Source organism: Salmo salar, chromosome 16 (genome assembly GCF_965601325.2).
Source record: "Salmo salar chromosome 16, fSalSal1, whole genome shotgun sequence".
Lineage (NCBI taxonomy): Eukaryota > Metazoa > Chordata > Actinopteri > Salmoniformes > Salmonidae > Salmo > Salmo salar.
The window spans coordinates 10227191-10252494 of NC_138306.1; the positions used below are offsets into that span (position 1 = coordinate 10227191).

Genomic DNA, 25304 nt, shown 5'->3' on the forward strand with positions numbered 1-25304 from the left:
CCACTCTCAGGGGTTAGAACACAGCCAGTAGTCAACATACCCAGGAGAAAAGTTATGGTTCTGCCCCGTAGAGCACAGTACCTCAACTGGCATGCTACGGTGCCCCTATCATGGTCCTCTAGCATTTGAGGTTATCGACAACGCACACTACCTACTTTGAAATGTGCAGAGCTTCAGTTGAGATGGCTACATTCTAAACTGGCATGTTATGGTGCTCCTACCATGGGCCTCTAGCTAGCATTTGGGAGGCCGTCTACATACAGTACCTTGAAAAAGATCTGGTTCACGTTGGTTCCAGTAGGAATTGGCGTAGTGTGTGTGTGTGTGTGAGAGGTCATGTGTTCTAACATCTTCTCTCTCGCTGTCTGTCTCTAGTTTCTTAGCACCCTGTTTGCTCCTCTGAACTTCATCATGGAGAAAGTGGAGAGCATCCTGCCATCCAGTCTGTGGCACCAGCTCACACGCATCTAACAGTGACCAGCCCCGACCGGACTTGACTGACACACTCTTTGTGCCAATTTCATGGATTAGACGGACAGTGAGGATGGATTGGAAGAGAAGAAAGAAGAAAAGGGAAACATGGAGTTCTGAATTGCTTTTGACTTTATTTGATATGTTTTCATTTTGTCTTCAAATCTCATGTAAAACCGTTTTTTTGTTGTACAAAAAAAGGTGATCAATTGTCATCATTAAAGTGGAAAAAGACATAAAATAAAGGACTTTTTGTGTATTGCAATGTCTAACCTGCCATTTTGATTGTCAAGCATATCAACATTTTAATAAATATTGGATCATAGCTGGAGGTTAGGTGACTAAACCGTGTTTTGTAACTGGCTGGTTGAGGAAAGGGGGGTGTGGTCAGGTCTGCTATCAATTTCCAACAGGATCCATTAACTATATAGACATTGGGTTGTTTAGCAACAAAACAGACGGGTTGGCTTAGATAGTTGACATGTCCCCAATGTTTATTGAAAAGAAATGCACTTGTCTCTCAAATTCATCGTTCCAGTTGTTTGGTTAGCTAGCGAGCTAATTTTAGCCATATTAGCATTGACATGAAATCAGTCAAAAGCACCTCAAAACAAGACCCGGTATCAAGAATAACATGAAACGAGCCACTTACGATTCCCCACATGGCAGTTTCTTGTCATTCTTGCTAGCAATCTGGCCATGCAGAATCACACCACGCTGACTTCTGCCCCATGGAAGTGCGCACACAGTTTGTGACGTGGTCAGCTAACCCATCTATACTGAACTTTCTTTTAAATTACATAAAGTTTGTATTTACATAAAGGTTATTTTGTACTCGGAAAAAAAGAGTAAATAAATATAATGGAATGTAAGGGAAGAACGAAATTAGATTGGGTAACTTTGGACTGTAAAAAGGCATTATTGGCAGAGTAGCCTACATGTGGCATAGGGGCTCTGGTCAAAATTAGTGCACTAAATAGGGAATAGGCTGCCATTTCAGACGGACGTTGTGCAAGCGGTTGGTTGGTGGTATGGTGGTTCACAATGGTTACGTCTGGGCCTTGCAGGTGTGCACATCCACATCTAGCTTGCAGTCCCGGCAGTGTACAGCGCAGCACCAGTGGAACTTGCACTCACACTTGGTGTTGCGGCTGATGTGCGATGTGTCGTAGCCCCGGCCGCAGCACATCACCTCGCAGCTGTCCACGCCGCGAGATGTCCGGTTGCATACCCGCCCGCCCGTCCCCACCGACCCTGAAGAGGGTGAGAGAAATGAAGAGACAATATACAGACAGAATATACGCGACTCAGTCATTCCTAAAGCTTGTTTTACCTTGTGACCCACATACAAGCCTTTTCAAATGTGCTTATAACTCGCCAAATAGACTTAATCAAAATCCTAGCAACCTGGCTGCAGTCCAGAGTTTAGCCGCAATAGAGTGATTGTTGGCAAACAGCGGTCTAAGCCCCACTACCCTACAGGTATTGACATCATTCCAATAGAACACAGCATACTCAATCTAAACTGGTAAAACAGACTGAGGGAGAAAGCAAGGGATGGGATGGGGGAGGAGAGGGAAGGATAAGAGGCAGGATGGCGGAGGAGAGATGAGAGATTGATGATAGAAGCCATCAGCTGAGGCTCAGGGTCTTCATCAGGTGTTAATTTTACAGGCGCCTTCATTCTGTCTATACTGCTGGCACACAGTCTCACTGGCGCAAACACACACCCTGTTGGCTGTCATACACTCTTGCACCTCCTATCATCTCAGAATGAGGACGCTGCAAGGGCATCTGACAGGCTTAATGGACTCAAACCCAGAATTCGGCTCATAATACAATTACACGATGAACTGATCAATAAATTGTAAATATTCATCTTGAGGCCTCTACTCAAACCTCAATGGGATGCATCTCAATAGTCTAAAGTAGCTTCTTTAGCTCCTTCCTCTGCATTATGGTGAAACCCCTGGACAGGTGACGGTAAATCTCTTGTCTTAAAGGGGCTAGCTAGGGGTCGATTTGGGTATTGGGAACAGATCATGTCTGTTCTAGGCAGCCTATTTCTATGCCCCGCTGCTCTTTCTCCCTCTGTCCAGTTGACTCCATCTGTTCCTCTGCTGAGAAGGAGGAGCGAGGTAGGCATAAAAAGAGGGAGCGCAGCCAGGTAATGTCCGGGCACGGCGAGACTCCACCCACTGCCGACAACGTGTCCACCCCTCCTTCAGTTCCCGGTATGCTGTACTGCTAGGGGGGACGTCACAAATACCCTTCCCCTCTATCTTCTCTCCTGGCGTCTGCTTATTGAATTAAGATGAGGGGGTGCCGAGAGATGAGTTTAGCACCTGAGCCTCCATGCGGCTGAGGGAAATTGATTTCACACTTCGGAGAGGCACAAGGGGGTGCAGTCTCCACTGTGTGTGTGTGTGTGTGTGTGTGTGTGTGTCGTCCCAGATGACTGGAGCTAATGTCTGTGGAGAGAGGTTCTCACAAGATGGGCGCTGATCAGTGAACTCTTCATGCTCACATGTACACAGCCCATAAAGGGTCTTCATGCACTGGAACTGTACTGTACAATTCAGTGTTCAAAACAGGACTCTCTTCCAAAACACACACTTCAAAACACATGCACTCTTCAAAACACACTTCAAAACAGAACTGTACATCACACAGTCATCAAAACAGCAAAGGTAGCCTACTGCAAGATTGAGTATCTCAATAGTCTAAACCAGCTTTGTTTCTTTGTATCCTTTCCTTCATTTGCACTGACATGAAAGACCTGTTCTCCGGATTACCTTCACCTATCCTGTGACTTTAGGTCAGTGTAATGAAGGAGAGGAGACCAAGAGAGGAAGCAACTTCAGAAAGGCCCCCCAGGTCTGCATTAGGGGTGGTTGGCTTTGATGGGCAAGCGTGCAGAGGTGTGTGTGTGTGTGTGTGTGTGTGTGTGCCTTGCTCCAGAGGGGGTAATTTATAGCAGTGTGCAGCAGGTCGGGTTTCATCCCAAAGAAGTGTGTAATGGCCCTTAAACTGGCCGACACCCGATCGCCTCGGATCACCTGCTGCCTGACAGGCACCCAGGTCCTCCGGATCACACACACTTTTCTTCCTTTCTCTCTCACACACACTTACACTTTTCTCCCCTTCTCGCTCTCTGTCACACCCACTTTATTTTCTTGCCATCTCACACACACACACACACACACAACCACACACTTTTCTTCTCTCTCGCGCACGTAAACACACGCATTCCCTCTCTTTTGCACTTACTCACACACTCTACATCTGGTGTTATCCAGTGCAGCATGAAGAATAACCCTAAAGTACAAGAGACTGAGCGGTTACCCTCTGAAGATATTACCACATACTGAAGATATTATGGACAAGTAGTATGGTGGTCTGCTCTACAGACAGACAGTCATGTCAGATGTCAAATAGACAGACAGCACACACAGTCTAGTCAGTCTCTTTGCTTGCCTATCTGTCCAATGTCAGTGTATATATCTGCCTTGAACATGGAGAGCTGTGGAGTAAATCTGAAACGCCAGACTCACCGGACTCTTGGTCTCGTATGCAGTAGTCTGGCGAGTCCTCGAAGTAGACCAGGTCGTTCTTGCTGGGCCGTTTGAGATGTCGCTGCGCGGTGGTGAAGCCCGTGCCATACTGGTTCATGACCACCTGCACTGCCCCGTTGTAGCGCCGCCGCAGATGGTCGCCCGTGCGGCGGAAGTCGGCCAGGGCCAGCCAGCAGGTCCGGACACTGCAGGAGCCGCTCACGCCGTGACACTTACATTCCAGAGACATTAATCGCTTCACTGCCTGGGAGATGAGGAGATGAGAAGATGCAAGTCAGGGAGCTAGGTGTGTGTCAAGTTGGTGGTAGAGTGGTGGTAGGACGTTAGGGTGTGTGTATGTGTGTGTTAAGGACTGGGTAACAGTTGATATACTTCCTCTAGATCAGTGTTTGACTACTTGATTCAGGTGTGAATAGTTCAGGAACAATAAAAGAAATATGTAAAATGTCTGCTGATTCCTCTCAACACTGCTCTAGATCCAGTTGGTTCTGGTCCATCCTTCGGTGTATATGAACTTTGAACCCCACCTTCCTCCCGGCGCGGTTGTTATGAAGGTTCATCAGAGCCCTGGCATCTCTCTCCTTCCGCTCTTTGGCATCTACAAAGGCCTGGCTGAACCTCATGGCGTGCTCCACGTGGTCGCTGCAGCCGCCCCAGTCAAACGCCCCCTTGGCGTCCCGGGATGAGCCCTTCTTGGTGGGGTCGCAGGAGCACGACTGCAGCTCTCCCTGGCTGCAGGCTCGGGTCAGGGTGTGGACCACCCCGGCCGAGGAGATGGCGTACACAAAGGCTGCTTCGCGACTGCCTGGAAGAAAGGGAGAGAAGGATACTGGATGAGCATTAGTGGTGTGACAGGAAGGACAGACAAACACAGGTAACATCATACACACAAGAGTTGTGTTTTTTACTGCCTGTGGGAATAGAGGGAGGCTAAGCACACTGGTTGAACACACACATACACTACACACACGCTTGGGACAGCATGCACACCAGATGGGATAAATTATGTGGACACACGTATTAGGCATACCCACGGGCCAAAGCTCAAATGCACACCTTTGCTCATTGTACACACTTAGAAGTTACACAAATACGCAGATATAAATTGTTTAACATCTAGTAATCCCATAAAGACGCATAGAAAATCTACAGAAATCGTGCATTACGTAAAAGTTATTTCCATAATCTCAATTGGGAGTGTCACAGTTCAAATAGGATCTTCATTGGAGCTTCAACACAAAACAGAAAGAGATAGCTGGTTATTGCTGCTGTTGGTGTACCTGCATGAATACTGTCTGTTGCTGCTTTCTTTCAAGTATTTTATTTCATGCATGGCAGTGTTTTGCTTCATCTAACTCTGAGATGGATAAATGGGTAACATTTACCAGCCATGCTCTGATAAAGGACCCGTATGACCTGACTGCTCTTGTAACTGATGAGAGATCTGTGGGATCAAAGGCTACAGATGACAAGAAGGGTGTGTGTGCATGCGTGTGTGAGTTGGTGTCCGGTCAGAAAACATCCAGCTTCTGCTCTTCTGTTGGTGAGTGTCTTTAACACGGTTAATAGGGAGAATAAAACAACCAAACGGTAAGAACATAAAACCAAAAATAAAACCCAGTAATTGTTTTAAATTAGAGTCCTGACGTTGACAAAAAGTAGCTCTCACGGTGCCACAGCGATAATGCTGCCAATCAGAGCAGCTTCCTAATGTCGTGTGACACAACCAGAGCCGTGCCTGGGAAGTATGAATACCACAGGCCCAATTAAATAACCAGGATACACTGCTCTCAGGGCCTGTTTCCTGGACATATATTAAACCTAGTCCTGGACAACAAAAAAATACTTTCAATGATCAATCTCCATTGAACATGCTTCTTAGTCCAGCACTAGTCTTAATCTATGTCCGAGAAACTGGCCCTTAAAGTTCCGCCTCAGATTCATTTAGGGCGAATATAGGAGCAGGACTGGAACATGATGCCCAAAATAATTACCAATTCAAGTTCTATTCTATTCTATTCAAGGTCTAGAGTTGATCCTGAGATTTATACCAATTAAAAAGAGAGTCCAAAATTGAGCGAAGGAATTAGTAGGACTGATTAGTCCATAGTTGGTCAGGTGACGAGATGGGAGGTGACACTTTCTTATTCTTGACTCCCCACATGCGTCAGGCGTGGCAGTTTTATAAGCACGCGGCGCATTGGATCAGAAACCGATCAGAGCAGCAGCAAGCACGCGCGTCAACTTGATAAATGTATGACAGTAAAGTGAGACAATGCATGGAATGCAATGCAAGCACGGGGGAAAACATCTGTTAAGGAAGAACATGTATTTCACACGAATTCTTTCACTTTGATAAACGCTAGAAGAACTTTATAGGTTCACCACTGTGAATAATTGGTTGGAGAAAAAGCGCATACCATTTTGCCATTGATCTATAGTCTATAGCAGATGTGAATGATAAGATCACCATTTACAAGCCTATTGTGCAGACGTGCGTGTCTTGTAAATGAGGACAAAGATGAGGAGCCTATATCACTTTCCCAGGACATAATAGAAACAACCCAGCATATCAGCTATTTCAGGGGTTTTCACATTCTTCTTGCAAAGGGACCCACGCCTAGGCAAACCGGCGACCCAGGGACACCCATCACATGCCATGTCAAAAAGTCATGTCTTGTCTTATCATCAGGTGAATGATAACGGCAAGTAGAAGTCATTTATTGTAAAATGAATAGATTTTGTGGACAGTTCATACCTGTATTTCAGTCAGAGAATATAAACCTACGTCTGCGCGGGATACATTTAATAGCTTAAATACATATTTTTAAAGTAGGGGCTTACACATTAGGTTTTGTCTCTCTCTCTTTCTCTCTCAATACTTACTACGCAGCAGTAGGCGTCCGAACACATTGTGGTCTCGCTCTATGGTATTGCAGTTCCAGCGGTGGTTCTGAAACTGATGTTGGCACTCCCCGATCCAGTCTTTAATCCCGGCTCCGATCGCCTGCATAATGTTGGGATGCTGGCGGCACAGCTGCCGCTGTTTGTTGACTAACCCTGGGATGTTGTCGCACATCACTTGCGATCCAAGGGTTCCCATGTACCTGCATACAGTGGTGGAAAAAGTACCCAACTGTCATACTTGAGTAAAAGTAAAGATACCTTTAATAGAAAATGACTCAAGTAAAAGTCACCCAGTACAATTCTACTTGAGTAAAAGTATTTGGTTTAAAATATACTTAAGTATCAAAAGTTAAAGTATAAATAATTTCAAAATCCTTATATTAAGCATACCAGGCACCATTTTTGTATATATTTTTTTAATTTACGGAAAGCCAGGGGCTCACTCCAACACTCAGACATAATTTAGAAACAAAGCATTTGTGTTTAGTGATTAGTGAGTCCGCCAGATCAGAGGCAGTAGGGATGACCAGGGATGTTCGGTTGATAAGTACGTGAATTTGACTATTTTCCTGCTAAGCATTCAAAATGTAACAACTACTTTTGGGTGTCAAGGAAAATGGAGTAAAAAGTACAATATTTTCTTAAGGAATGTAGTGAAGTAAAAGTAAAAAATATAAATAGCAAAGTACAGATACCCCCAAAAAAACGACTTAAGTAGTACTTTAAAGTATTTTTGCTTAAGTACTTTACACCACTGACTGCATAGAAAGTTGAGAAGCCAAATTTAATCTGCTTTAATGTCCTTGTTGCAATGATGGGTTATTTAAAAAGGAATGGAAAAACTAGGCTTCTATAACACTCAAATAAAGGAATAAAAAAGGATCTGCCCTATTAAATGTGTCCAAATTAAAGAAATGCATGCATGTCTAACGTTATCGGGGGATACATGATATTATTTTACACACAAACGTATTATCAATTTTTGGCAACTAGTTTAATTAAAACAATCATTTAAAGACAGATCGTTGCCTACAGTATACGTGTCCTTGCCTATTATAAAGTACAGACTTCATTGTATAGGCTGTACTTATTTTTCATATAGCCTATAATCACTGCATAATATTTAATATATGTTCAATTAACTTTACACTTGCATTAATGGTTGGTGCTATGTTCCATTTCTTTTCTTTTTTGTCTACTCACCATAAAGATCCGTCGACCCTTGACGTTAGCCAGCAGATTACTACAGATAAATAAAAACATGTTCCACTTGGCAATAAATTCATATTACTAAAGTTTTGTCGGTGTGCACATTCAGGCACTTGTACTGAGCATTTCCATGAGTAGAAAACAACACAGGCGCGCGTCAGATAGGAGTCTTGACAGCTTCTCTATTGTACAAATCAAAGTTCTGCTTTGTCTTGCATTAAAAAATACATCGATAATCAGAAGAGGTTTACCGCCCGGATGGATCTTTCTACATATAGACCATAACGCTTATATGACAAAGATAATGGTAAAGAAGCTCATTAGATATTGGAAGAGCATGAGATATTGAGTCGATCTAAAGTGAACAGATATTTGCAGTGTAAAGATAGGCAGATGATCGTTTGCTATCAGGTTTAAATTGCTTACACAAGGGGTGGGCGCAGTCCTGTCTCAGGAATGAGGTGAAGAAATTAGATGTCTGAAAGTATCTGTTCAGGCTAGCTTGATACCAGACACAAGTTTGGCCGATTTCCAAGCGGCAAGGTGTAGAATGTGGTACGACGTAATGTGTTAAACCCTGAGCGTTTTAACAAAAACAATCAAATTGACGTGTTTGGAAGGAACTGGTGCGCTGCAAACGTGCTTAGTTATGCTTATGCCTATAATACACAGTTGCCAAAAATTCCAGAAACGCACATCCATGACGCCATATTACGCACACAGATTAAGAATTAGACGAGATGCGGCCATGATGACTAATATTATTTGAAGAAGCTAAATGCAGGATTTCTCTAAGGCAGCCAAAAAGTTTGGGTGCATTTACAAATAGATTATCAAATTCTTTTGAACTAGTTTCTCGATCTGCACGATTGTCACATTGTATTTCCTTTATCTTTGATCTCCGCTTCATTGCAAGCGATTTAATGTTCCCAATCCCGTCTCTTCTTTGTATTGGGAGGTCTGGTGCTCGGTCTCCTGTTGGGATGAGGTTAATGCTGGAATTTGATTATCTCATGATCTTCGTGGAAGAAACGAACAAGACGCAGGACAATTCATAAAAATCAACATGCCACCAGTAGAGAAACGTTATAATGCTTAGTATAAACTCTATTCGGAGAAACAAAAGATGAACATAGTATTATTTCAATTACATGTATCAACTCTTGAAATAACAACAACAAAAAACTGTTAGAAATTCTAAACAACATTTAAATTGAAAATGTATATTAAATGTATCTTCAAGAAGAAATACGATATTTCCATAAAACAAACAATATTTACTTTATATCAGAACAAATTCAAATAGTTTTAGTCATATAGTCAACTAAAAGATTGTAATCTTGAACAATATGTTGGGGGTGTATTTCACTGACAGTTTTCTAACATGTGCAGCAATTTAATGCAGTAAAATTGTGGGGGGTTTTCTCAAAAGTTTTTATTTTCAAAAGCCCACAAAGGATTAAGAACAACATAAAAAAAAAAAACGTATTAAGATCCAAGTATACAAATAATAAGGAACCTCAATCAAAAACACTACAACGTCTCTTGAAAGGTCTGCATTTGAGATATTCTCACTTGGCATAATTCCTCAAACAGAAATGTCAATTAGATAAAACAATTAAGCAAATTGATTTTTAACCTTTGACCTATGACATAATTTATCCAAATAAATAGTGATTGGATATTACGGGCAGGGGTGATGTCTATTGGTAAACCTTGATGCTCTTTGCTCTGGACAAGGCAAACAGCAGGCCTGCTCCGAGCATGCTCAGTGCGAGCATCTTCAGAACCCGTTTCCTCCAGTCGCCGTGGGAACCAGGTCGAGGAAGCGGGCAGGAATCTCCGGCCGGGTCCATTTTAGGAGGAGGAGGAGGAGCATCACAAGGGAATAGGTGAGAAAGAGCAGGGTGGACACAAACTAGAGACACACACACACACAGCAGAGGATGTGAGCGGAGTGCATTGAGCTTGAGTAATTTGGCTGGAGCGTGGGCTTTCTCTACCGCTCCAATTTCGTTCCGGTATCGCTCAGCCCAGCAGTGTTCTTTTAATTAGGCCTATACTTTTGTATACCCCAGCACTAATGCGCAGGGATGTTGATATGAGTCGACCAAGAAATAGGTCACACAGCCTGTGTAATTGATGGCAAGACAACCAATGAGCCCATGCAGCAACAGCGGAGACGTTTTGGTTCCTGTATAGGCTACTGTTGAACAAGAGGAGTCTAAGTTTGTAACAGTGCTAAAGTTGTCTATCAACTGTAAAATGTGAGTGCAACCTAGCCCGTTCCAACTGAAGTATCTGATCATCAATAGATTAGAGAAAAAGCTATTTGTTTTTTATTAACACAGTGGCCACATAGCCTATCACCTAGGTAGGTACTTGTTTAATAGCCTACAACATGTTGTTGAAATGTTAAAGCTTCTGAAGATAGTCTACTTCAAAACCAAATGGTACATAGTCACAGAAGTAGATGGTGTGTTTGTTAAATGATCTTTTTTAAAATGAATGGAGCTGATTTGGAGCAGCAGTTTATTGTCCTGTGAGTGCTAAGCAATTTGTAGTGGAGCAGGGGAAAGGGCATTGAGCGTCAGCGCGGTGCACAAAGACCGCTCCGTGACCGATGAGTGGGATTTCCAACAGCTCAACTCCGCTCACATACTCTGACACACACACCACTTCAAGTGGACATAATTACCTAATGCCGACTCTGACTCTGACCTAATCCTAACCAGACCAGACCCTTTTTGGGATGCATCCCAAATTGCACCCTATTCCCTACACAGTGCACTGCTTGGCCTTTGGTTTGAGTGCACTACATCTGTGAGTCTTTCTAGGCAAGACTAAGAGCTTTCCACACCTGGATTGCGCAAGATTTGCCCATTGTTCTTTTCAAAATTATTCAAGCTCTGTCAAGGTGTTGGTGATCATGGCTAGACAACGATTTTCAAGTCTTGCCATAAATTAGATTCAAAACTGTAACTCGGCCACTCAGGAACATTCACTGCCTTCTTGGTAAGCAACTCCTGTGTAGATTTGGCCTTGTGTTTTAGGTTATTGTCCTGCTGAAAGGTGAATTCATCTCCCAGTCTCTGGTGGAAAGCAGACTGAGCCAGGTTTTCCTCTAGGATTTTGCCTGTGCTTACCTCCAATCTGTTTTTTTTTATCCTGAAAAACTCCCCAGTCCTTAACAATTACAAGCATACCCATAACATGATACAGCAACCACTACAGTATGCTTGAAAATGTGAAGAGTTGTACTCAGTAATGGGTTGTATTAGATTTGCCCCAAACAAACATTTGTATTCAAGACAAAAAATGAATTGCTTTGCCAAATTTTTTTGCAGTATTATTACTTTACTGCTTTGTTGCAAACAGGATGCATGTTTTGGAATATTTTATTCTGTACAGGCTTCCTTCTTTTCACTGTCAATTAGGTTAGTATTGTGTAGTAAATAGAATGTTGTTGATCCATCCTCAGTTTTCTCCTATCACAGTCATTAAACTCTAACTATTTTAGAAATCCCTGAGTGGTTTCCTTCCTCTCAGGCAACTGAGTTAGGAAGGACGCCTGTACCTTTGTAGTGACTGAGTGATACACCATCCACAGTGTAATTAATAACTTCACCATGCTCAAAGGGATATTCAATGTATGCTTCTTTTTTTTTACCCATCTACCAATAGGTGCCCTTCTTTACGAGGCATTGGAAAACCTCCCTGGTCTTTGTGGTTGAATCTGTGTTTGAAATTCACTGCTTGACTGAGGAACCTTACAGATAATACTATGTGTGGGGTACAGAGATGAGGTAGTCATTCAAAAATGATGCTACACACTATTATTGCACACAGAGTGAGAGTCCATGCATCTTATTATGTGACAACAAAGGGGTTGAATACTTATTGACTCAAGACATTTCAGCTTTTAATTTAGAATTAATTAGCAACAATTTTTTTTTAAACATAATTCCGATTTGACATTATGGGGTGTATTGTGTGTAGGCCAGTGACACAAATCTTAATTGAATCCATTTTAAATTCAGGCTGTAACACAGCAAAATGTGAAAAATTCAAGGGGTGTGTATACTTTCTGAAGGCACTGTATATGGAATAGGGTGCCATTTAGGACGAAGTCCCTTAGTTTTCTGCCAGTTCACAGGCCTAAGACATTTCAGCCTGAGTGGGTGGGCATTGGCTCAATGACTGCTGGGTGATTGGCTGAATAAAGTGGAAAGAAAGCTAGTTACTACCTGTGGAGATGGCATGTCTGATTGTATCATGTATCAGGGATCACAGCTCAAGAGCTAACAGGCCTGCCCGCTCACTGCTCAGCCACCCGAGTCACCCAGGCCCAAAGAATGCCCCATCTCACTCATGGCCAACCACAACCTACATATATTGTAACACTGTAGTAGCCCTACTTGTTGAATGTATAATATTCATATAATCATAGAAGCTACTGCTTTGAAGGAAAATGTACTTACTACGACTGTGATATGTGGTTGTCTCACCTAGCTATCTTAAAATGAATGCACAAATTGTAAGTCGCTCTGGATAAGAGTGCCGGCTAAATTACTAAAATGTAAAAAATTTGAATACATATGTGGCATGTACAGTATAGTAGTTGGAGGGTAGAGCCTATGTAATTGTGCTTTCTATAAATGCCTTTGAAATGGACTCTAAGAGCATTCATAATGCTGTATTGTATTATAGTACAGATAAAGCACTGTTCCCATAGGCGCCTGAGCAATGGAGCAAACAGCGCAGCTGCGCTCCCACTTACAAAATAGTGGTGCAAATGTATGTTTTTGCACCCCCATTTATCCCCAGAAAAGTATTTATGATCCATTGGGTCATTTGTCATTTTCATTGATTAGTAATGTTTTAAGATATGTCAATTTTTATATACAGTGCATTCGGAAAGTATTCAGACCCCTTGACTTTTACAGCCTTATTCTAAAATTTATTACATCGTTTTTTCCCCTCATCAACACAATACCCCGTAATGACAAAAGCAAAAAAACGTTTTTTCGAAATGTTTGCAAATGTATTACAAATAAAAAACGGAAATATCACATTTACATAAGTATTCAGATCCATTACTCAGTACTTTGTTGAAGCACCTTTGGCAGCGATTACAGCCTTGAGTCTTCTTGGGTATGATGCTACAAGCTTGGCACACCTGTATTTGGGGAGTTTCTCCCATTCTTCTCTGTAGATCTTCTCAAGCTCTGTCAGTTGGATGGGGAGCGTCGCTGGACAGCTATTTTCAGGTCTCTCCAGAGATGTTAGATCGGGTTTAAGTCTGGGCTCTGTCTGGGCCACTCAAGGACATTCAGAGACTTGTCCCGAAGCCACTCCTGTATTCTCTTGGCTGTGTGCTTAGGGTCGTTGTCCTGTTGGAAGGTGAACCTTCATAGTCTGAGGTCCTGAGCACTCTGCAGCAGGTTTTCATTAAGGATCTCTCTGTACTTTGCTCTGTTCATCTTTCCCTCAATCCTGACTAGTCTCCCAGTCCCTGCTGCTGAAAAACATCCCCACAGCATGATGCTGCCACTACCTTGCTCCCCATAGGGATGGTGCCAGGTTTCCTCCAGATGTGATGCTTGGCATTCAGGCCAAAGAGATAAATCTTTGTTTCATCAGACCAGAGAATCTTGTTTCTCATGGTCTGAGAGTCTTTAGGTGCCTTTTGGCAATCTCCAAGTGGGCTGTCATGTGCCTTTTACTGAGGAGTGGCCTGATTGGTGGATTGTTGCAGAGATGGTTGTCCTTCTGGAAGGTTCTTCCATCTCCACAGAGGAACTCTGGAGCTCTGTCAGATTGACCATCGGGTTCTTGGTCACCTCCCTGACCAAGGCCCTTCTGCCCCTATTGCACAGTTTAGCCGGGAGGCCAGCTCTAGGAAGAGTCTTGGTGGTTCCAAACTTATTCCATTTAAGAATGGAGGTCACTGTGTTCTTGGGGAATTTCAATGCTGCAGACATTTTTTGATACCCTTCCCCAGATCTGTGCCTCAACACAATCCTGTCTCGGAGCTCTACGGACAATTCGTTCGACCTCATGGCTTGGTTTTTGCTCTGACATGCACTGTCAACTGTGGGACCAGATATAGACAGGTGTGTGCCTTTCCACATCATGTCCAATCAATTTAATTGACCACAGGTGGACTCCGATAGAGTTGTAGAAACATCTCAAGGATGATCAATGGAAACAGGATGCACCTGAGCTCAATTTCGAGTCTCATAGCAAACGGTCTGAATACTTATGTGTATAAGGTATCTGTTTTTTATTTTTAATACATTTGCAAAACATTCTAAACCTGTTTTCGCTTTATCATGATAGGGTATTGTTTGTAGATAGATTTTTTTTTTCTTCATTTAACCTTTAGGCAAGTCAGTTAAGAACAAATTCTTATTTATAATGACGGCCTACCGGGGAACAGTGGGTTAACTGCCTTGTTCAGGGGCAGAATGACAGATTTTTAAACTTTTAGAATAAGGCTGTAACGTAATAAAATGTGGAAAAAGGGAAGCGGTCTGAATACTATCCGAATGCACTGTAGATTTATGGAACAGATCTATGATTCTACACACCAATGTCCAACCCATGGAAGGATTGTGCTTCTCCCCGTCTCCAATCTATCTGGCCAGGCACTCTGTGTATGTGTTTTTTAGGGGGGTGGGTGTCAAGACGAGCCCCAACAGATAAGATAAACTGGTGCGAGGGCCTGCCCCCCCCTGGGCCCTGAGCCAGTCTCTCCAAATGGCCTCCGTTGGTTGTCAGATTCCTGTCTGACACCGCCAGCGTCCCGGGCTACCCCCCCCAACCCCCCTTCTTCCCCACCCTAACCTCCCCATCTCCACATTGACAGGACACTGTCACACTGTGTCTGAGTTATGGGCTGTGAGGACTCACCCTGTCAGAACCCTTACACACAGGACCCTACACATAGAGAGGGTGCGAAATGGGAGTTGACCCGAGTTTGTGAGAAGTTTGGAATTGGACCAGATGGGAAGAGAGGGCAATAAAAAGGTGTGCAGGGCCGGATAGAGGAAAGTGAGACAGGACTCTCATTCATTCTTTCAGAGTGGCCCAGTAAGGAGAGCAGAAATATTGTAGCGGGGGCTCTTGAGTGGCAGGGCTGAGGTGACACCACACACACACACACAACACACACACCACACACACACACACACACACACACACACACACACACACACACACACACACACACACACACAGCATTCAGAGAAAAAGTATGAGACATACCTTGTGAAGCAGGTTCCTGAGACAGGTGACTTCTTTCTGCTGGTCTCCAGTCTGGGCCACCAGCTCATTACAGATGGCTTGGGCTTCCTTCTTAGGATCCAGGGACAACACCAGCTGGGGAGTGGAAAGAGGGAGAGAGTTAGTGGAGCTGGAGAGAGTCCTGTCCAAAGAACAACCACAAGCCCCTACACTATACTTGTTTTGAGCTGAAAGGAATTGGATATGTAGGATGGCTAGATTTTAATAGTGAGCTTTCAGTTAGACACTATAGCACTTATTGATCAGTCCTTAGACTGGTGCACACAAACACACGTACCTCAGAGGCTCCACAGGAGAAGCGGCTGATGACGTTCTGCACGGTCTCTGTCAGGTAGCAAGCACTGCTGCCGCAGGCTAATCAGGAAGTTATACAGCTCCTCACTCCTACAGGGAAGGACACAGACACTACTATTAGACAGCTTCTCACTTATGGTAGATGACAATGAGCCAAAACCTCAAACAAGGCATGGTTGTGGTACAGCTAACTCAGTGTTGATGAGTCTCTTCGCACTTTGACCCCCAAGTGTGTTTAAGTGTGACGGTCTGAGCTTAATTGTGTGGGGTGAGCAGCACAACCCGTGTCCCTCCCAAAATCAGTCCTGGGGCAGCTCCGCAGTGCACATTTTTGTTTATGCCCAAGAACTACTCAGCTGATTCAAATGATCAAAGCTTAATGATGAATTGGTTATTTGAATCAACATGTGTAGTGAGTGCTAGGGCAAAAACTGAAGGGGGGGGGGGGGACCAAATTTGAGAAACCCTGCCCTATACAACTCATTACAGTACAGTACACCTAAACCAGGAGGGAGGGAAAGAGAGGCTGCCTGCAACAGACACACATCTCCCCCTATCTTCCCCTCTGCTCTCCTATCCCTGTACTAAGTGTTGCAACGAGAGCCTATCAGTCTTTGGCGTGATAGATAAACTAACAGAGCTGTAGTCCCAGGTCCCGGGGAGGAGATAGTAACTCCAATCTGACTGACGCTGTTTACACGGCAAGCTGACAGAGGGTGAGCATCACAAACGGCTACCACACATGCAGGGAAAGGTAACATTCAAATAAAATAACCCATCAACGAACAGGACAGCAGAGCGACGTTAGCAACAACAAAAAATGGAGCCTTGATGAACGTGATGTACAAATCATTTGGATGTGACGTTACTTTGTTTTCTCTCCTCAATTTTTGTTGTTGTTGTGTGTATTATACTGTCGTTTTTGAGTTATGAGGGGAAATACTGGACATTGGCCACACACAGGGTCGTATGTATTTTTGTCTGTTGTGTAGAGGTCAGTTGGTTTGACTGTGTCAGTTGTCCCCCGGTATGAAAATCTCTGTCCCCCTGCCCACCCATCTGTCTGTCAGTCCATTTTGTCATGTACTGCAGGTGGAAAGCCGTCTAACATACACTACATGGCCAAAAGAATGTGGACACCCTTTCAAATTAGTGGATTTGGCTATTTCAGCCACAGCCGTTGCTGACAGGTGTATACAATTGAGCACACAGCCATGCGATCGCCATAGACAAACATTGGCAGTAGAATGGCCAGTACTGAAGAGCTCAGTGACTTTCAACGTGGCACCGTCATAGGATGCCACCTTTCAAACAAATCAGTTTGTCGAATTTCTGCCCTGCTAGAGCTGCCCCGGTCAACTGTAAGTGCTTTTATTGTGAAGTGGAAATGTCTAGGAACAACAACGGCTCAGCCGCGACGTGGTAGGTCACACAAGCTCACAGAATGGGACCACCGAGTGCTGAAGCGCGTAAAAATCATCTGTCCTCAGTTGCAACACTCACTACCGAGTTCCAAACTGCCTCTGGAAGCAACGTCAGCACAAGAACTGTTTGTTGGGAGCTTCATAAAATGGATTTCCATGACCGAGCAGCCGCACACAATCCTAAGATCACCATGTGCAATGCCAAGAGTGGTGTAAAGCTCACCGCCATTGGACTCTGGAGCAGTGGATGAATCTGGTGTGATGAATCACGCTTCACCATCTGGCAGTCTGATGAACAAATCTGGGTTTGGCGGATGCCAGGAGAATGCTACCTGCCCAAATGCATAGTGCCAACTGTAAAGTTTGGTGGAGGAGGAATAATGGTCTGGGGCTGTTTTTCATGGTTCGGGCTCGGCCCCTTAGTTCCAGTGAAGGGAAGTCTTAACACTACAGCATACAATGACATTCTAGATGATTTTGTGCTTCCAACTTTGTGGCAACTGTTTGGGGAAAGCCTTTTTCTGTTTCAGCATGACAATACCTCCGTGCACAAACCTGAGGTCTATACAGAAATGGTGTGCAAGAACTTGACCGGCCTGCACAGTGCCATGACCTCAACACCATCGAGCACCTTTAGGATGATTTGGAACGCCGACTGCGAGCCAGGCCTAATACCCCAACATCAGGGCCCAACCTCACTAATGCACTGAATGGAAGCAAGTCCCCGCAGCTATGTTCCAACATCTAGTGGAAAGCCCTCCCAGAAGAGTGGAGGATGTTATAGCAGCAAAGGGGGGACCAACTCCATGTTAATGCCTATGATTTTGGAATGAGATGTTCGACGAGCAGTCCACATACTTTTGGCCATGTACCAGCCTAACTAGAACATGAAATAGGCCACATCAGTATAACCCGGGTGAACTCTGTGAACAAGTGTAACCACTACCTCCTGGGATGAGCATACAGCATAAGGGATGTGGCTATGTAGTGGTTTAATGTTTACAGTGTGGCCATCATCAGAGGATTTACCCCAGGGGATGTACAGTCTCTGTAAATGTAGCCCTGTATCCCTGACACTAGAGTAGAGGGGAGAACATGACGTGAGGGGCTGCAGGCAGACATGGTAGCTTGGCCTGAGAGCTGGCCTGTCATTAGTCACAGAGAGAGTGGAAGGAGAGAGAGGGGGGGGGGGATTTCATTCCATCTCCTCTCACCTTACAAATCATTATGGCCCGCTTAAACCATTAGGACTCTGCTCTCAGAGACTTGAAGAGGCAGTGGGAGAATAACAGTGAGATGGATCCTCTGTCTGACGGATGACTTCCAGGGCTGGAGGATGGACTGTGTACAGTATGTGGGGATGATGCTGAGACATCGCCGGTGGGGAGGGGGTCCTGAATGTAATGTCTGAATCCTGGAGAGAGGATATCCATAGCAGGGTTTCCCAACCCTCTCTTTGCCCCCCCCCCCCAGACATTTTCACATTTTTTGTTATAACCCTAATCTGCCACACCTGACTCAATTAGTCAGGTAATCATCAAGCCCTTGACTAATTTAATCAGATGTGGCAGTTTAGGGTTAAAACAGAAATGTGAAATGTCTGGGGGGACGGGGGGGACGGGGGGGGGGGGGGGAAGAAAGGGTTGGGAAACCCTGGTCTTTAGGCGTATGCGTTAAAAGTATAATACATGTGTAAACTTGGAAGGGATTACTCTAATAGAAAGAAAAAAAGATTTGTACTGTACCCGCTGTTTATGTTCTCAAGCTGGCTGAGTGTGTCCAGGTCGACCCGGTCCAGATGCATCTCCTTCACCACACTCAGAACCTTCTGCTGGTCCTCTGGGTTGGAGATACCAATCTGGGGAAGAATGCAGTATTAACACCTGGAAAACTCACCAGCAACCCTAAGTTAGCCAGGGTTTACATTATATCATTACAATATTACGGATGTACATTACAGTACATTACAGTCACTGCACTCATACTTGAATTGTGTCTCTTCTGAAGACATAGAGGCCTTTCTTACCTTCTCCATGGTCATCCTTCTCCAGGTCATCCTTCTCCATGGTCAACAAGTAGCTCCAAGTGATGTCATTTTCATGCCCAGAAAACAAATGATACTCTGCATTAAAAAAAATCTATATAATATGACAGCTTCAAACCCTGGCCTGCACCCTGAGATGTACATTACAGTTACAGTATGTGTTTGTGTAGCTACCTGCTACCAGTATGTAGTTGCGCCCCGTCATTCAGAGGCCCGCCTGTTTTTGCATGTTATTTTATTATTATGTTATATAAGTTTGCAAACAATGTAAAAAAAAAAATATATATATATCTATTAAAAAAAATCATTGAGTTAATAAAGCTGCATTCGAACATGGTCTGTTTTTTGTTTTCTTGAGTAAGACAGCTCCAAACTGCAGGTGTTTCAGCCCAGCTCAGTGCTTTCTGTGTTGGTGGGGTGAGCCAGCAGAAAATACGGAGCGTAGGGGATGGTAATCTTCTCTAGTTTTGCTGTTATTGGCTCAGTGTTCTGTCACTCATGGGGACACTACGTCACCGCAAAATCTACGGGGAGAATGCAAAAATTCAAGCACCTTGGGTGCTGCCATAGAGTTACATTAAAAGTGCCGATCCAAGAAGGCTCAAGGAAGGAATCAGTGGCTAACTGCAAGCGTTACAAAGCAGTCACTACCCTGCTATTCAGTGGAGTGAGTGTGTGGTCCAAGTCTGGGTGTAAGGGTCTCTTAAACGAGTAAACATTCAACATCATGAGCTAGAAAACTTTGAATACATTGGTCATGCTGTCAATCCAGCATGATTTCTGACATGTTCAAAACAACTGGAAACTCAGAACTAGGAAATCTCAGACTTCAGTGAGTTCAAGAAAACTGGGAACTCTGGGATAAACAATGAGCTTCGACTGGAAAAGTACGTTTTGAACGGTCATCCAACTCGGAATTCCAAGCAGAGAACTCTGTCCTCTTTCTAGAGCTCCGACTTGACAGCTTGAAACTGACATCATGATTCAACATTGTTTTTTATCTGAGTTCCCAGGTGTCTTGAAAGCACCATAAATCCAGAGAATGCCAGACTTTGATGACAAAGTTTGATGACAAAATTTGCCCACATAGACCGCTGCGCCACCTTCCTGTTCAAGTGAGCACAGCACAACAAGGAGTTCAAAAATATATTGTATGCTGCTACATAAATGATGTAATATGCCAGGGAGATATGTATACTGTAGCTAAGACAGTAATACTAAGTGTATGTTGTGTAGTAAGCTGTTAGTAGCCCATGTGCCTCACCCTAATAATTTGGTCCCTTTCCCCCTCAACTTAGCTTACTGTTCTGACTTGGTGGTGCACATGTAGCCTATAGCCTGTTTTAGAGAAATGTAATAATCTACTATTGTAAAAGCTTTCATTGTCTGCTTATATGCCCCCTTTATTTAACCTACGGTTCTGACTTGGTGTACAGGGAGAATAATGTAAGAACGGCCCATGTTCTGAATTCTGTTGTTGTACATTTCAAAAGTGCTGAACAAATAGTAAATATAACTATGTCCTTCCTAGCTCGCTCATTAATGTCTTAATCGAAATTAGGGATTGCATCTTATCTGCTCGTCGTCCCTTATGCCATAGTTTATACGTGTCAATTGTCAGTAGAAACCACATATGGCAAATCCGCCATAACAGCTATGTTTTTGTTTTTTTTAAAGGCAGTAAATGAGGCTGAATTAATTGTTACGCTGTGTGGTAAACCGTGGAGTGTTGGGTTGAGCGTGCAAAGATAAGAGACAGAGATTTTTAGTCCGCAAAAACAACTTTACTATGAGAGAAAATAAACATAAAGAAAATCACTTAAGTTTAGCTCGGTCCTTCTTCTCTACCTTTGCTCAGTGTCGGTCTCTCCCCGTTCTCCCTCACGGTGTGCCACAGTGATCCTTTTATTTGGCCTCCATGGCTGGTGGGCACTTTCCCCTAATTACCTCCACTTGGAGCTGTCCGTGTCGGAGTGCCCAGCTCCCGTATTCCCAGCAGAGGGAGCCAACGTCGCCTCACGTACCTCCTCTCTATTACCATCCCCCGGGAGAGACCTCCTGGGATACCACAGCTGCCAGACAAGGCTCCGCTGATAGCCAGGTGTTGCAGTGGTAAGGATTCACTCCATGGTTCTGAAAAGAAAGCTCTGCTGTTGGGCCAGCTTTACGTGGGCCCTAACAGTTTGTGGGCACCGTTTGTCACCGTTATAGTGCAATTCATGTTTAGTTTTGTGTAGTGTAGTGGCTTTGCTGGCATGCATCTAAACATATTTTTTGAGTTTGCCCCACCAAGATTTACAGTTGAAGTCGGAAGTTTACATACACTTAGGTTGGAGTCATTAAAACTCGTTTTTCAACCACTCCACAAATTTCTTGTTAACAAACTATAGTTTTGGCAAGTCGGTGCATGACACAATTAATTTTTCCAACAATTGTTTACAGACAGATTATATCACTTAGAATTCACTGGATCACAATTCCAGTGGGTCAGAAGTTTACATACACTAAGTTGACTGTGCCTTTAAACAGCCTGGAAAATTACATAAAATTACGTCATGCTTTAGAAGCTTCTGATAGGCTAATTGACATCATTTGAGTCAGTTGGAGGTGTACCTGTGGATGTATTTCAAGGCCTACCTTCAAACTCAGTGCCTCTTTGCTTGACATCTTGGGAAAATCAAAAGAAATCAGCCAAGACCTCAGAAAGAAATTGTAGACCTCCACAAGTCTGGTTCATCCTTGGGAGCAATTTCCAAACTCCTGAAGGTACCACGTTCATCTGTACAAACAATAGTACGCAAGTATAAACACCATGGGACCACGCCGTCGTCATACCGCTCAGGAAGGAGACGCTTTCTGTCTACTACAGATGAACGTACTTTGTGCGAAAAATCCAAATCAATCCCAGAACAACAGCAAAGGACCTTGTGAAGATGCTGGAGGAAACAGGTACAAAAGTATCTATATCCACAGTAAAATGAGTCCTATATCGACATAACCTGAAAGGCAGCTCAGCAAGGAAGAAGCCAGTGCTCCAAAACTGCCATTAAAAAAAGCCAGACTACGGTTTGCAACTGCACAAGGGGACAAAGATCTTACTTTTTGGAGAAATGTCTTCTGGTCTGATGAAACAAAAATAGAACCGTTTGGCCATAATGACCATCATTATGTTTGGAGGAAAAAGGGGGATGCTTGCAAGCCGAAGAACACCATCCCAACCGTGAAGCACGGGGGTGGCAGCATCATGTTGTGGGGTGCTTTGCTGCAGGAGGGACTGGTGCACTTCACAAAATAGATGGCATCATGAGGAGGAAGATTATGTGGATATATTGAAGCAACATCTCAAGACATCAGTCAGGAAGTTAAAGCTTGGTCGCAAATGGTTCTTCCAAATGGACAATGACCCCAAGCATACTTCCAAAGTTGTGGCAAAAAGGACAGTAAAGTCAAGGTATTGGAGTGGCCATCACAAAGCCCTGACCTCAATCCTATAGAACATTTGTGGGCAGAACTGAAAATGCGTGTGCGAGCATGGACGCCTACAAACCTGACTCAGTTACACCAGCTCTGTCACGAGGAATGGGCCAAAATTCACCCAACTTATTGTGGAAAGCTTGTGGAAGGCTACCTGAAACCTTTGACCCAAGTTAAACAATTTAAATGCAATGCTATCAAATACTAATTGAGTGTATGTAAACTGCTGACCCACTGGGAATGTGATGAAAGAAATAAAAGCTGAAATAGATCATTCTCTCTACTATTATTCTGACATTTTACATTCTTAAAATAAAGTGGTGATCCTAACTGACCTAAGACAGGGAATATTTACTAGGATTAAATGTCAGGAATTGTGAAAAACTGAGTTTAAATGTATTTGGCTAAGGTATATGTAAACTTCCGACTTCAACTGTACATGCTAAAATACGACACTGCAGTCGTATTGTGCAGAATCACTGATCAACAAATCACCCTTTAAATCAACTACTCATAATTATTTGTAGATCAGTCAGTTTGTTCATGCTCTCGAACACAAGCAATGTGTTCTCAATAACTTACCCGGTTAAATAAAGACAATATATAAATAGGTTTAAGAGCATACTACATCAACCATCTGTTAACAACAGACCCCACGCAACCAAGTCGGCCCATCAAAGATTCTGCCTAAAATGTTTTAGAACAGATAAACATTGACAGATTAAACAGGCTAGATTGGAACACCGAATCTTCAACAGTGAGACATATGGCATGAGATTAAGTGATATTGTGCAGATTTAGCAGCTAGTCCCTAGACAGGACTAAACAAGTATGGTTTTACGGGATAGGGCATTTCCCTTAATGTCCACTAGAGGGCCCCAAACACACATCATCATGGCTCCTGGCCTCCACTGACAGATGTGATGGGGCCTTTTCTCAATTCATCTTTCCTCGATTCCTCGCAACGCCTCGCCTCCTCCAATATGGTTGAGAAGAGGAGATGGGATGTGAGGAATAGCAGTAAGATGAACTGAGGTTAAACCATGGTCTCCCCTCTTCTCGTAGGCAGCAGGGGGATTGGGGTCCCTCTTGAAGAACTTAAAGAGGGTCTCCTCCTTGGAGATGGCATCGCCTGGGGATGCCAGGATCCTGGCAATCTGAGGGGGAAGAAGAGCAGATATATTTCATATAATGTTGAGATATGACCTTTGTGTCCTGCAACTCTTCCCCATTGATTTTAAAATGGGTTTTACAAGAGACCGGGAAAATGGACTACCATTTCAAACTGCGTGGTAAACCTAGTTTTGCTGTGGTCAAAGTGTTGGTTGATGTTTACCTGTGGTCGTTTTGAATGCCAGAGTTATGTATTTAGTTGTGTACATAGTTGTGGTCAAACTAAGTGGTTTGATTTGTTTTTACCTGTGGTCGTTTGCTGCTGACATAGCCAAAGTCTTCAATCTTTCCTGCTTTGGTCTTGTCTGCCCCTAGCTGGAGAAGCTTGAGGACCGGCTCCTCTCTGCCATACTGCACCGCCACAGTCAGGACCTGGGAGTCAAAGCTCACAGGTTATCATCTACAATCCGCATCTAGGACTTTAGGATTTTTACGTTATTTTATATTGACTTCCACACTGAGGTTGGACTAGTACTGTGAAATTCTGAAAATTATGATAATGTCCTTTTAGTGTAAGACCTGTTTGAAAAGACTGCCTGAAATTTCAGCCTGTTTTGGTGTGATGGCGTTCTGGCCTGCCTGGTGACATCACCAGGTGGTAAATTAGTTAATAGACCAATAAGAAAGGGGTTCCAAACCTCTCACTGCATTGGACCTGCAGAAATCTAATTAGAATAATAAAAAATATCCCCATAGAAATCTGTCAGTTTAAGCTAGAGAGATGTTTTTTGTTGTTGCATTCGATGCGTCTCAATCCACCACATCCGCCAATGTCGCACTTCCGCATCTTCGGTGTGGTGTTTGTCAGACCATGAGACATCCCAAAAATGGGTCTTCTCACAAAATCGCCTGAAGCGTCCGAACAGTTTGGCCTACACACTATTATGACCCCTCCATGGAAAGATTAGTGTTCTCAGTTTTGATCTATGACCCCTACACGTGTCTTGGGACTTGTTTGAAGTTGGTACAGCCGATCTGCCGATCTGTAGCGTCCGAACATTTTGGGCTACACACTAATATGACCCCTTTGTGGAAAGATGAGATTCTCACGAACACGTACATGTACATGTTGTTTTGCTCTAGGATGCCCACATGCCTCACAAGACTCATCTGAAGGTCCCCCAGTACCAGGTTAAAAAATGAATGGAAGTACACTATATATACAGAAGTATGTGTACACCCTTTCAAATTACTGGATTCTGCTATTTCAGCAACACACACCCGTTGCTGACAAGTGTATAACATTGAGCACACAGCCTTGCAATTTCCATAGACTAACATTGGCAGTAGAACGGACTTACTGAAGAGCTCAGCAACACTCACTACCGAGTTCCAAACTGCCTCTGGAAGCAACGTCAGCACAAGAACTGTTCGTCGGGAGCTTCATGAAATGGGTTTCCATGGTCGAACAGCCGCACACAAGCC

At 43.7% G+C, this 25304-nt stretch overlaps 2 protein-coding genes and 1 pseudogene across 10 annotated transcripts in view; 1 reads left to right on the plus strand and 2 right to left on the minus strand.

The window, feature by feature from the left end:
- Positions 1 to 730, plus strand: part of LOC106573121 (suppressor of tumorigenicity 7 protein homolog) — an 82229-nt gene extending 81499 nt beyond the window's left edge. For all 9 annotated transcript variants that reach the window (XM_014147833.3, XM_045696899.2, XM_014147834.3 and 6 more), the window contains one exon: positions 376 to 730. In XM_014147833.3, the coding sequence (XP_014003308.1) occupies positions 376 to 471 (96 nt within the window). In that variant the 3' untranslated portion in view covers positions 472 to 730. The remainder of the gene's footprint in view (positions 1 to 375) is intronic.
- Positions 586 to 9104, minus strand: LOC106573123 (protein Wnt-2). The gene is made up of 5 exons (XM_014147838.3): positions 8157 to 9104; positions 6933 to 7153; positions 4574 to 4851; positions 4026 to 4290; positions 586 to 1725 (listed from the first exon to the last, which is right to left on the minus strand). The coding sequence occupies exons 1-5, from the start codon at positions 8237 to 8239 to the stop codon at positions 1520 to 1522; spliced, it is 1053 nt and encodes a 350-aa protein (XP_014003313.1). The 5' UTR covers positions 8240 to 9104; the 3' UTR covers positions 586 to 1519.
- Positions 9105 to 9945: 841 nt separating this feature from the next.
- Positions 9946 to 25304, minus strand: part of LOC106573145 (ankyrin repeat, SAM and basic leucine zipper domain-containing protein 1-like) — a 46463-nt pseudogene continuing 31104 nt past the window's right edge.